The sequence below is a fragment of the Paroedura picta genome, chromosome 6 (assembly GCF_049243985.1).
Source record: "Paroedura picta isolate Pp20150507F chromosome 6, Ppicta_v3.0, whole genome shotgun sequence".
In the NCBI taxonomy this organism is placed as follows: domain Eukaryota; kingdom Metazoa; phylum Chordata; class Lepidosauria; order Squamata; family Gekkonidae; genus Paroedura; species Paroedura picta.
Genome location: NC_135374.1, coordinates 18084392 through 18098462, shown reverse-complemented (window position 1 = coordinate 18098462; position 14071 = coordinate 18084392). Strand labels below are relative to the sequence as shown.

Below are 14071 nucleotides of genomic sequence, written 5' to 3'. Positions count from 1 at the left end.
GCCTTTTCCCATTTTAGCCAAGCATCAGAGAAATGTCTTACAGCCATTTCTGCCAATCTCCCCATCCGCTGTAAAAAAGCATAACGCGAACCTCAGTTTGTATCTGCTGGACCACTGCCGATTTCAGCAACTTAATCCAGGTTTCTTTCCCCCTTCTTTTTCAGAATTCATTTTGAGAAAGCTTTCCAAAACCAAGCAGATGCTGTTTGAACTTTAGATCCCCATTCTTTCTTAGACTTTGACAGAAATGGTCAATGACCTCCTTATTCATCATGCCGTGAATGGATGATATTTCAAGGCGGAAGAATGAATCTTTAATTGGGGTTGTCTGCTGGAGCCGCCAGGAACACCTGCTGCAGGTAGCTAATGGCATTCATCACCGGAAAGTTGCTTGGGTGAATCAGCTCATCACCAAAAGATTGCACTATTGTGTGGATAATCTTACAGTCGGCTAGCTACAGCAGGAAAACAGCCGGGATTCCTTAGCTCTGCAGGGCGGTGAAAAGGCTTGGGTTTGATAATACGGCAGATAAATAGCAGAGGAGTCCGCCTTGCAATGGAATCACTTGGATCCTAGGGAATGCAGTGGGATCTGGGGAGATACCTCACACAAATCCAACCATTACTACAATTTTCTAAATTTCCCAGGTTCTCAACAGGTGTGTTTGCCAGGTCCAACATAAAAAGGAAAAGAAGGGCATTAGAGGGTCCTCTCCCTCCAACCAATTACCTACTGAAGCCCCAGTCAGTACAGATATTTGAAGATTTTCCTTCTCCCCTCCAGTTTTGAATTGTGGCATCCTAGAAGAGGAGCTGCATCAAACAGCTTATATTCAGGGGGAAGAAGATTAATCAGCCAATTAGTCCCTAAAGTATTTGCTGTCCTGCCTTTGAACGTACTGATGGACAGAAGCCCCAGGCTAGTGGGCGGAGGGAGCTCCCTGCCTGCATCCAAAACAAGCTTTTGTGACCGGGATCTTGGCAGGTGAATGATGATGACATTGACAGTCAGCACAATTTGGAGACCAAGGCAGAAATGCTAGAAATGGCATTTCCTCAAGCTGCTCTTTAAACACGAATGGCCTATGTGCTTTTTGATGACCACTTTCATACCTTAGCAACTCCCTTGTAGAATCAAAATGCATTTCCATCTTCCCTAAGCGATAAAAAGGGAACTTTTACAGTTACTCGTTTAAATGTTCTGAGAAATGGCCCATCAGAAGAGAAATAGTCCTAATGGCTCCTCCTGCACAGAAATGCAATTTTCTCTCCAAGTCAAGCGTATCTTGAACATACATGCGCCGTTTACAAAAGAGGGTTTGGGCATGCTGCCGGCGTTCCTTTCTGTACCATTTACAGATTGAAGATAATATTTATATTATTGACATTCGTATGTGAGCATCAACGCGTACCAATTGCTCCAGAACATTCATTATATATATTCCTGTATATTCGAAAGGCAGTTCTGAGAAGAATTTAAAAGTTCAAGCCTATGCCAAAAATGGTTGTGCTTACCCCATATACCAGCTCTCCCACCATCCCATTCCATATTTTTGTGTTTGGGTCCCTCGCTCCGTATTTTCCATCAGGAACAATGGCAATTTTGTACTTGATGCCAATGTGTTTTGCAATTTCTGATGCCAGGTCTACACAGTATCCTTCATACTTGTCATTCCCTTCAAACAGTTCTTTGTTTTTTTTCCACATAACATACGGAGCTTCCTACAACGAAAGAAGGAGAACTGTAAAGGAGAAACATTGACCAGAGTCCATCTAAAGAAAAGACTAGCTTGTCATCCTTTCTGTCACACGGAAAGGGCGTTATATCTAACAGTATCACAGATAATATAATTGCCATAAAATACCAAAACAGAGGTCCAGGAGAATCCAACGTGGACATAATTCATAATAAATGCACAGATTCAAATGGGTAGCTATGTTGGTCTGAAGTAGCACAATAAATTCAGAGTCCAGTAGCACCTTTAAGACCAACAAAGATTTATTCAAGGCGTGAGCTTTCGAGTGCAAGCACTCTTCGTCAGACTATGACTTTTGCTTATATGTTCCCACTCTTCGTTCATAGTCTGATGAAGAGTGCTTGCACTCGAAAGCTCACACCTTGAATAAATCTTTGTTGGTCTTAAAAGTGCTACTGGACTCTGATTTTATTGAATAAACACACAGATAAAGTATACTTGAATCCCAGTCTTGTGGTTACCAAAACCTCTGTTGTTTCTTGGGTAATGTAGAAACCTAAGGACCAGAAGACAGTTAACCAATCAAAGATGTATTAAGAAACTAAGAAGAACACTGTGGGATCAGACCCATAGCCATCTAGTCCAGCATCCGGTACCACAAAGTGGCCAACAAGTTGCCCTGGAAGGTGAAACTGAAGGCTATTTGAATAATCACTTGCCTTTTAACTGATTGATTAATCAATTACATTTTAAATACATCTGAATATAGAACCACAGAATCATAGAGTTGGAAGGGACCTCCAGCGTCATCTAGTCCAATCCCCAAAGTGCAAAATGACCAAAGTACAACTATCAGTCCCCCTTTGGAACATCGAAGGACGTATATAGTGAGTTATTATTCAATAAACTAGAACTTAGTATGGATACGACTGCAATATAAATTTAGCAGATTAATGTATCCATTATACCTTACAGTTGTACATTCAAGTCAGATGTAAAGAAAAATGCGCCTGGGATGTTTCTTAACTTTGCCAGTTTGAATATATAGTCCAGGAAGCCGCCAGAGATCTTCACAGAAACCCTAGTAAATCACTAGCGTACTTATTTACCAAAGCAGTTCCAATATACAGCTATATACATTAAGCGATATCAAAACATCATCTGTAAATGCCTTCCGTGTCAAAGAAATGAAATGTCCCCCACCCCCACCCCAGACTACTTTATGTGCTGCAGGAATTGAGTAGGCAGCTGCCAAATGGTTTCTTAAATAAACACCCTAAGAGCAACAGGTTATTTGAAAGGCACTGCCTTTAAATGCAGTAAGAACATATTGAAAGTCAAACCACTGATTCATCTAGTCCAGTATAGTGTGAAGTGAGGAGCAGTGACCCTCAGGTCTTGCTAGGCATGCTGCTTTTGTTGAGCCTTTCTATGTGAAGATGATAGAGTTGGATTAAGGGTATTCTGCAAGGAAAGCTTTTGCTCTGCCTCTGTGCACAGCTCTGCAGAACTTTACTTAGATGTACACAGTCTCTCTAAATAGCAAGGGCAAATACAGAGTTTTTCTTGGGGGGGGAGGGGATATTCTCCAATTAACATGGAATTATCACCATAATTGATCCAAGTATCTTTGGCGATACCTCTCTCATATTAAAGGTAAAGGTATCCCCTGTGCAAGCACCGGATCATGTCTGACCCTTGGGGTGACGCCCTCTAGCGTTTTCATGGCAGACTCAATACGGGGTGGTTTGCCAGTGCCTTCCCCAGTTACTACCGTTTACCCCCCAGCAAGCTGGGTACTCATTTTACCGACCTCGGAAGGATGGAAGGCTGAGTCAACCTTGAGCCGGCTGCTGGGATCGAACTCCCAGCCTCATGGGCAGAGCTTTCAGACTGCATATCTGCTGCCTTACCACTCTGCGCTCTCCCACATTAGACGACATATTAATCAAGCCATAATGGATTGTCTGTTACACTAATCCAGCCGTGGTACATTCATCCCATTTAAGCAGACTTCCTCCAATGCAAGAGGCAGATCTACCAGCAGAAGAATTCCCTGCATCAGAGCAGGCTATAGCAACGTTACAATTAAAGAGCCAAACTACGTAGACATAAGGAGATCAACCAAGAGCCTGTGGCTTCTTTCACTCTCACTAATGTTGATATCTTCTTTACATCACTTCAGAGCTTCTTTACATCACTTTACATCACTTTACATCACTTCCTTTCCCTTTCCCTGATAGGACTTCTCAGATCTCTTGTATGTCCACCCCTACCGTGCTGCTTCCCAAGTCTCCTTGGTTAAAGGAAGACCACCTGGGTCTCCGCCCAGCCGAGGCATTGTCAGGTAGGCTTTCAGGATGGGCCTGCAGAGTTTTTACAATACATTTTACAAATCTTAAAATGGGGGTAACCCTGGCTGTCCTAATAATTAAAACCTCATAATAAGATGACTGTTGAAAGTACTGTTGAAAATTTTAAACACTATGACAGTCTTTCCCAATCCGTAACATTCCTGCAGCCCAGACTCTAGTAGTGTGTTGTTGGGAAGTGGCTTACACAAGATTAGGAAGTGGCATGCAAAAGTGCATACAATAAGTAATAAATATATGCAAGATCATCCTGCACAATTATCTGAGCGCATCGGCATATATCTGCATGTGGTTTGCATTTGGTTTACTGGTAGCTGGTCACCTTTATCCTATTCCTTTTTAAGCATCTCTAAGACCTTTTGCTTCATAAAAATCTTTGATTGCCATATAGCTGCCCACCAATTCCTCCAATACATCTCAAATGTTTCTTTTTTTTTTTAAGAACCTTCTTTGGTTCTGCACTGAGTAAAATTTGGCACTGGAGAAATGTCTTTATACTGGAAAAAATGTTTGTTAGCTCAGTGGAATTACATTGGAAGAAGGCACTGTGTGATGGAGGGATGTGCCACTGTTCGTGGAACCACATATTTAAGATTTTATAAGAAACTCCATGTGAAAGATCAACAATCTCCCTCCCAAAATAGGATGACATCATAGTTATGTTTATAGTAACCCACTAGACCTTTTTGATAAATGATACCCCTTGCAAATAATGGCCCGTGACCGAATTGTTTTCCTTTTGGGCTAGAATATAGCAGTCAGAACCTTTCCACACCTGTGATACCTGAAGCATTTTAGGAATCTAGCTTTGATGATGTCTAACAAGACATAATAGGTTGCACGCTTGCTTTTACCCAGGATTGCTTAGAGAGAGGTTTCATTTTCTATGGAGTATGCATATATTTCTTGTTCCTCTGTTGTTTCTAGTCAAATGAGTTTGGAAACAGTACAAAATTTGCTACACATTGTCCAGAGGTGACAGGCAATGATATGTCTACAAAACCGCCTTAAGCTCTGCAAAGAATTGTCATCTGTCTTCAGCCTTACTGGAATTCCTTTTTCTGGAGAAGAATGTGCCATGAGTCACAACAGACATATGGCCAACTCGCCCACAGGGCATTCCAGGCAAAAAGGAGCAGAGATAGTTGCCATCGTCTTCCTCTGCACAGCAGCCCTTTTCTTTCTTTGTGGTCACCCATCTAAGAACTAACTCTAGCCCACTCTGCTTAGCTTCCAAGTTCTGAGGGGGTCAGACTTAGCTGTGGTATTTAGGCTGTTTGTTTTTTTGGGGGGAGGGCGAAACATACCCTTCCTAATGTATTGCTTGGACTCCAAGGCGTATAAACCGATCAGTCCTAGAGGAGATCAGCCCTGACTGCTCCCTAGAAGGCCAGATCCTGAAGATGAAACTCAAATACTTTGGCCACCTCATGAGAAGGAAGGACTCCCTGGAGAAGAGCCTAATGCTGGGAGCGATGGAGGGCAAAAGAAGAAGGGGACGACAGAGAATGAGGTGGCTGGATGGAGTCACTGAAGCAGTATGTGCAAAGTTAAATGGACTCCGGGGAATGGTAGAGGTCAGGAATGCCTGGAGGATCATTGTCCATGGGGTCGCAATGGGTCGGACACGACTTCGCACCTAACAACAATGTATTGCTTGTTTGCAAAAAGATCTGAACATAAACAGGCTTGCATTACCACTCAGGTGTGCTATTTATATGGCTTCTGGGTGAACTATAGTTTAAACCAGGTAACTCAGTAATTAGGTAAGCCAAATGACAGCTGGAGTCAAAGAAATTGCTTATTTGGTCTTGTTTACTAAATTATTCCAGGGGCAACCTAAAACATGTCCATAACACCTATGCAAACGCCATCTGTTTCTTTGATTCTCAGGTTTTTATTCTCCTTCACATGATACACACATCCTGATATAAGGACAGCCCATGAGTCTATTCCCCGTTCTTCTGTTCAACCCTTGCCACTCAGTACAAAGGCAAAGATTATCAGAATAGTAACAAAGTTCAGCATCAGACCTAATCAAAAGTGATAGGATGCTTTTAAAGACTGTTCAATTGTTCCATCTGATGTACCCATCTAAAATTAGAATAATCAAAAAACTTGTGTAACAGAATATTGCAGATAGCGTAATAGGTATCATAACCCTATGTCAATCCCACCCCAATCTATCGAGTTTTTAGTCTGGGCAGGAGGGATTTCAACAGAACAATGAGTCACGGAACTTCATTCTGAAGCTGTAGATCTGAAGACCAAAACAATCGGATATTGGGCAGAAAGTGAAAATCTGAGTGGCAGGTTTTAGGGAGGCTGAAATTCTAAGCTCAATTAATAAAGATTCTGTCCCACTGGCCTCAGATAGTGGGACTTCCATTTGAATAAACATGTTGGCAGAGATAAGGACCAAAAATCATCTATATTCAAAAAGTTCATACAGTCATCATTTTTGGGTCATAGTCCGTATAAGCAACATTGAGACATCTTATAAGGTTGACGACGTGATATTAAAGTAACCTATAATTAGGATTTAGTATTGAAACAGAGATCTTAAAATGACCATTTCCTCCCCCTCCCTGTACCTTTTTTTCCAGTCCTCAGCTGGAAAGAATTAAATACAACTCTGTTGTGTGACATTCAGTGCATAGTTCTTTTTCTGTTGAGTTCCATTAGACAGTCATTTTGTTCTTGCAACATGACAACCAACAACTCAACCATGTGTTGGGTCAGAGTCTGCCCACCATTTGATTTGATTATTCTAATGACAATAAGATTAGAACACTCTGGAGCAAGTTTATGAAATATAATTCCACAGAAAATCCACATTTCAAGTGATCATCGTCAAAGAGATACAAGATTTAGTTACAGACAACAGGCATCTATAGTGACATTTTAACATTCAAAAATACATTTAAAAACAAACAAAAAGAAAACAAAAATACATATTGCTTTATAAAACAGTAGGTGTATCAATGTAGATTAATCTATTACAACCTTACTACCATAACAGCTCACAATTAGAAATTGGGGTGTGTTATAAAAAAAGTTGTATGTCAACTTTTGGGTACATAATATTCCAGTGCTTAATTTATAATAAAGAAATTGATTCCAAATTTCCTAAAGTAGCAAGAGACATAAATTGCCAAATTGAACACATTGTACAAGAGGTATAGCTTATAGTGAGAGCATAGTGAGATTTTGTCATCTTCCCATTCTCCACTGAAACCTCCAGACCCTCACTGGCTGTTAGATCATGTGAGTTCATGATCCCAGGTATAACAGATTGACCTGGGGGGTGGGACACAGGACAATTCCACAATCCTTGCAGGATCCAACCCAGAAGCTCTCCCTTTCTGGTATAGGTGCCACACATACAATCTATCACTCCTCCTAACAAATTCACTGGGGGCAATTAAAGATGTGCATTAGGATATCTCTCATCAGTATATATTAAAATATATACTGGGATCCATATTGGGTATCTGGAGTTAAAGCCAATGGCTGCTGTTGTGCCTCTGGCTATGGGTTTCTTTGTCCTGAAGAAAGCACAGATCCACCCATAGGAAACAATGGAGACAAGCAGGGGACACCTTCTTCAGGGGCTTGTAGAACTGGGTCCTTTCCCTTGAAACTTGAATCATTCGTGACAGGCAGGAACGCCCTGCTATTTTAGTGTCATTCCCTTGAAAAGCAGCTATTTCACTCCCCTCTCACTTGAAAAATTTCAGAATTCAGAGCAAGCAACTCCCACCCCCTCCACATTTCAAAACTTTGTCAGGATCCCAAAGAATTCAGACTACTGATATGGAAATTTGAACATTTCTGATTTGTTTTTTCCGAGTGCACATACCTAGTCACAATCCAGCATACAATACAGCAGTGAAGAAGGAGGTGAAGATGTGTAAACAGGGTACAGCTGCAGTGGTGTGTTAATTGACTGGATAGATTAATCCATTAATTCTATAATGTTAGATTCACAAGGCCCTAATTTACAAGGTGACGGGTTTTAAACCCTCTGTAATATCAATATAAAACGTTCAGGTACCCTCCTAGAGGAAGATGGGTGCCACCTCTCTTACACAGTTGGAAATGCCACTTCAAGCATGAAAGCTGCTTTTCTCTCTCTCCCTCTCCACACTTACGTATAGGACTATTGGGTAGGAGACTCAGGGTTCTTAAAAGTGGGAATATTATCTTGGTGGTGCCTGGTACCCTTGGTTCTTGTATTATTCAGTGGTCCCCAACCTTTTTATCACTGGGGACCGGTCAACGCTTGACCATTTTACTGAGGCCCGGGGGGGGTAGTCTTTTGCCGAGGGACAGCCCCGCCGCCTGAGCCCCTGCTCTACTTGCTTTCTTGCCAGGGCCCCTGACTTCCCGCCACCCACTGCACAGTACCATGCCGAGGGGGAGCCCCAGCCATGGCAGCCACTGGAGAGCACCAAAGGTGAGCTGGTGGCAGAGTGGCAGGGCAGCCCCTGAGGCAGCAGCTGGGGAGGAGGATGAGGAGGAGCTGCGGCGCAGTACCGACTGATCTACATACCGGTACTGGTCTCCAGACTGGGTGTTGGGGAACACTGATTTAGATGGTTCTAAGGTTCTGAATGTTTCATAAAAAGAGTTTGTTCTGCCATGAGCTCCTCCAATACTCCTTGGGTATGAATTTGCTGGTTGTTCCGGGCCCCCGAGACATTTGCCTGGCCTCGACCAGGGACAGGGCTAAGGGCCCTGATGACGTTCTCTGAGTTCCATAGGGCCTGCAAGATGGACCTCTTTCGCCAGGCATTTGATTGAGGCCAGGGCAGTGATTTGAGTTATCAAACTGTGGATCCCACCCTGTTTTTTTAAAGATCAGGACCCTCAGTTTCCCATCGCTTAGGTCATTGGTATGGGCCCGTTGGCTGAGCTTAGAAGGGCTTTAGAAGGGCTAGAGAATTTGATTATGCTGCCATTTGTTTGTCGTTTTGTATGGGGGTTTCATAATGTAATTTTATCGTTTTATCTGTAAACCGCCACAAGACGGTTTTCGCCGAGAGTGGCGGTATAGAAATTGAAATATTTTAAAAAAACAATATTTGAAGGGGCTACAGGACTCAAACTTTGTTCTACCAGTACAGACTAACATAGCAATTATTGGGGGCATCAAAAGAGACTTTTAGGGTCTAGAATCTTATCAGTCGTTGCCTCTCTACATTTATGAGCAGTTCAGGGAGCAAAGCAGTTCTCTGGCTTCCAAAAAAAGAGTCCTTAAACCGTATATTTTAAACCGTACGACTGAAGTATAGTATAGGTGAGCTACATCATTAAAATAAGAATCCTTACTCCATGTAAATGGTTCACTAAGTTCCTGCCGTCAAACCCTCTGCTTCTGTCTCCTCTGTTTTCGTTAAAGCTAGCAGTAATTTTGTATTTACATCTTAAGCGATAGATATCTAAATCTATCCACATCTTAAGTGGAGAGAGAATAGTCTAATCACATGTAGTGTACAACCAAAGGACATATTATTTTGTAAGAGGAGAAGAATACAAAACATGCTCAACTGGCTCAAATTATTTTACTTTGTCACACATCCTGTATCTATGATTAAAACAGCATTGCAACACATGAAGTACAAATGCATACAAAAGGAGAGCATCATAAGCTCAGTGCCAAGTAGATTCCTGAAAGCATGCCATGCGGGGAAAAGTTGGCTACTCTCTACTAATCCTTCCAGAGTTTGAGAATCTGGGCATTACTGATCTCAGGACCCAAGAAGCACACATCCTAGTTTTCAGTGACACTGAATTAATATTCCTTCAATATGAAGAGGTCAATGCATGGGCATATTATTACTAATCAAAAGTGGCATTTTTCATCCATGTCTGCAAACGAATTGCAGCTAAACGAACAGGATTTTCTATCTAAGGGCTTGAAGGGACTGAGAATCCTGGTGCTGCATACCACTGTTGGCCAAGGAGATTAAGCACTGACCTTACAACTAAGTTGTGACCCTTTACAGAAGTCACTGGGAAATGCATATAATCGCCTGAGCCCTGGGAATAGCCAGTGCCATATCAATAATCACACATCAGTTATGATACAGGGAACTCATATAAGATGCTTTGATGTGAAGTCATTTTTTAGGAAGGAGGACAGATTTTAGTGTCCAGTAAACCCAAGTTTTGCTCAATTCCTGCAGGTATTGAATGATCTTTGGTCCGGAAATAGCATGCAAGGTGAGAATCTGTAAAGCATGGAGATACTGCTAGACCGTATTCACCTTGCATGATCCAAAGCCTCCTGGGTGACAGGGTGGAAGATGTTGTACTTGCAAGGCAAAAACAAAGGCAGTCTGGAATTCTTCCAAAACTACACAAAAGCATGCAAGACACACCACAAGAAGTTGGTAGAGCAAGATGGATAATGTTAGCAACAAGGTGTTGCCACACCAGACTACTTGAGATGTGCACTGCATTCCGCAATCCACTGGCAGTGTTCCCCAACCTTTTTATCACTGGGGACCGGTCAACACTTGACAATTTTACTGAGGCCCAGGGGGAGGGTAGTCTTTTGCTGAGGGATGCCACTGCCTGAGCCCCTGCTCCACTTGCTCTTCTGCAGGCGCCCCTGACTTCCTGCCACCTGCTGAGGGGTGCTTCCAGCAGCAGCTGTGCAATGCCATGCCGAGGGGGAGCCCCAGCCATGGCGGCCGCTGGAGAGCACCAAAGGTAAGGTGGTGGCAGAGTGGCAGGATAGCCCCCGAGGCAGCAGCTGGGGAGGAGGACAAGGAGGAGCCGCAGCCCAGTACCAACGGATCCACGGACTGGTACCGGTCCCCGGCCCGGAGGTTGGGGACCACTGCACTAAGGAATAGTGTTTGAGTGGAATTCATTCATTCTTGGCCTTTCCAAAATATTTCAGAGGGGAATCTTTTATGTTGTTATTTCTACAAGTAGATTCATATGGAGAAATTCTTCTGCTGAAATCTTGGCAGTCAATCTCACCCACATAACATATCAATGGACCTAATTTTTAATATGGCCCCATTATCTCATTGAGGCCATGTAGAGAGAAGGGAGATTTCCCTACAAACTTGGAGTAAGCCCCAGGTTCGCAGAAAAACCCTAAACATCAAAAAAGGTGGCAGGGAGATGAAAAATCCTATCAATGAAAAGTCGTCTGTGCTTGTACAAACAATGCATCTCTGTTGCCGTGGTGTGGGAGGATGGAGAGTCACTACACAAGCTGCATGCTGTGCTGCAGGTAAGCAGGTAAGCAGGGAAAGGGGATACGTGGGAGTTGCAATACCCACTGTACCCTGCAGAGAAGGTGGGCAAAGCATTGTCAGGAGCATTGTGTGTGTGTGTGTGTGTCTGTGTGGGACACAAAGTGGTAGGGAAGGAGATGAATGGGCAGAAAGGCAGAGTGGTGGGGAGGAGGGGGAAGGGCCAATGAGATGCACAGAGTAGACAATGCAGGAGCCAGGAAAGGGATGGAATAGGAAATCTAGCTGCTGTTGCCTCCCTTTCTTCTATCCGCACTGTAGAGGCAGGGGAAAGGCAGGCAGGCAGGGGGGGAGCACGGTAAGTGGGTGGCTTTGTGAGCATGGAGAAAGACCAATTCTCCCCTTCAAGAAGAAGAAGAAGAGTTGGTTCTTATATGCCGGTTTTACCCTACCCGAAGGAGGCTCAAAGCGGCTTACAGTCACCTTCCCATTCCTCTCCCCACAACAGACACCCTGTGGGGTAGGGTGAGGCTAAGAGAGCTCTGATATTCCTGCTCGGTCAGAACAGTTTTATCAGTGCCGTGGCGAGCCCAAGGTCACCCAGCTGGTTGCATGTGGGGGAGCGCAGAATCGAACCTGGCATGCCAGATTAGAAGTCTGCACTCCTAACCACTACACCAAACTGGCTCTCAAATCTTGTGGGTCCCCATTTGTTTTTTATAGATCATCAACTCAGCTACTCATTTTAAAGAAAAATCAATGTGTTAACATGCTCTTGTGAACAGAAAGGCAAATACTATAAAACACATATTTTGCATGCACAGGCAACCCTGAAATATACATGTATACCTTTTGCCTCCTCCTCAAGTTTTGGGGGGAAAATGTGTAAATGTTTACAAAAACAGATAACTTAATATTTAAATGTATAATATTTTACATCCCTACCTTATTAGTAGCTAACCATGCCATAAACTTGTATAATTTCCCACCTCATAATACAAACAGTGGACTGAATAATTGGAGTTGTGTTGTACTGAAGCTTGGGCCCAATAAAGCACTTGGGTTCACTTACACCACACTATTTTCCACTAATTGCCTTTTACAAACTGGGGCCCATTTTGCATCTCCACCCAGCGATCCTCTTTGAGTGTAGCTGCTTGGAATCACGTGGACCATGTCTAGCCCAAACAAGATTCAAAAGAGCTTGGAGTCTTTGCCTATTCCAGGATCAGTTTAGACCACGCCCCCTGACAGAGCCTTTGAAAAAAACTGAGCTGACAACTAAACTTTGTCCCACATAGACATCTGCCAGTAAGTACATCTCCTTTACTTCACTGAGATTCCAGGCAGATGTGGCCATGGCTGAGTACACTGTATATTCCACAGTCCAGGATACATGTGAGCTGTTGCCTTCACTAGATTTAAGTAAGTGCCGAGCACTGAATTCAAGTATTTGTCTACTGTCATATAGCCATTTAGATGGGGCCCTACGGTCATTTGGTGACACAGCTTCATCTCTGATGCAATGGAGGTCCTAATGGAGAATGACAAGGTCTGACTGTGCCAGAAATGCTCTTCCTCTGACCAGAACCCAGGGTTCTAGCCTGAATGAGGGACAGGGCAGGAATGCAAAGGAACTCAGGTGCTCTGCCTGGCATCATTCCACATGAACGGCTCTTCTGAAGGCAATAGCCACAGGATAATAACCACCAGCCTAATCCGAACAGAATTAGAGTTGGGGGAAGAAAGGGGAAAAAAATCAGTGAGATTATTTTTTAAAATCCGAATGGCATACTCTGGGAAACTTTGGCATGCAACACAAAATTCATTCCGATCCCTTGGTGTGGACGTGAAAACACCAGCCCCAGGACTGGCCGAGTTCTTTTGCAGAGATATTTATTATGCACATCGAACAAGACAGACATGGAACCCCACTTCTTCTTTTTTTTTTCCTTTTGCAAGCACCACTTAAGTCTCTCCTAAATCTGGACATCATTTCACAATTATTTACACTATACATGTATGAAAGCCTCAATGTAGAGAACCGGTACACGAGAGGAACAACAGCTACTGAGAGAGCCTTGAACTCCCCATCAATCTCTTCATAGCTTGGCCCAGTTGAAGAGTTAATGTCATCTGTTTTTGGGCTTCTCAGAACAGTCACAGAGCTTTTGTGTGTTTTTTTGTTTTGTTTTTCCTTGACGGTTCAGTGCCCGGTCCTCCAGTCAGAAGAACAGAAATCCGTATGGAAAAATAGGGCTCAACGCTCAACGGCTGAGCCTTAGTTAGGAATGTTCATGGCAGCGTGGGATTCTGTTTCTTCCTTGATCAATTTCTTAAAATAGGATTCTTCATCAGAGGCTGAAAAGAGGAGGACTGTACTGAAGTATAATTTTTCCATTACCGTGTCTTTTTTTTTCAAAGGAAAAAGATACATTTAAAAAAAAATGTCCCATGCAAAGAAGAATTATACAGTTAGGTTAGAATTAATCTCTGAATCTTTGCACAGAGTGTTAGTTTTCCCCCCCCCATCCTAGGATGGTAACCCTTAACAGGAGATTTTTTCAGAATGTACCAAATGCATAAATTATATGAACAACACAAAGGCTAATTGCATGGAAAACCAGTGATAACACTTTGGCTTAATTTACAATTCTTCATTCATTTGTAAATCTTTTTTTTTTATTTTAAAGATCTGGGTAGTGCATGCTGACATCATGTAGAATATTCCATCCGGTTTAAATCCAAAAATGGTCATAAAAGCAAAATAAAAATAAAATAAATT

General features: G+C 42.8%; 1 protein-coding gene across 8 annotated transcripts in view; it reads right to left on the bottom strand.

Moving 5' to 3' along the window:
• GRIA4 (glutamate ionotropic receptor AMPA type subunit 4) overlaps positions 1-14071 on the bottom strand; it is a 267054-nt gene that overhangs the window by 52124 nt on the left and 200859 nt on the right. For 7 of the 8 annotated variants that reach the window (XR_013231722.1, XM_077341547.1, XM_077341546.1 and 4 more), the window contains exon 10: positions 1516-1722. Coding sequence is in view for 7 of the 8 variants with exons in the window: in XM_077341547.1 (XP_077197662.1) it covers positions 1516-1722 (207 nt within the window). In the remaining variant the exon portion in view is untranslated. Of the gene's footprint in view, positions 1-1515; positions 1723-6870; positions 13648-14071 lie in introns of those variants that run through there. The other variant, XM_077341553.1, reaches the window with a different exon arrangement.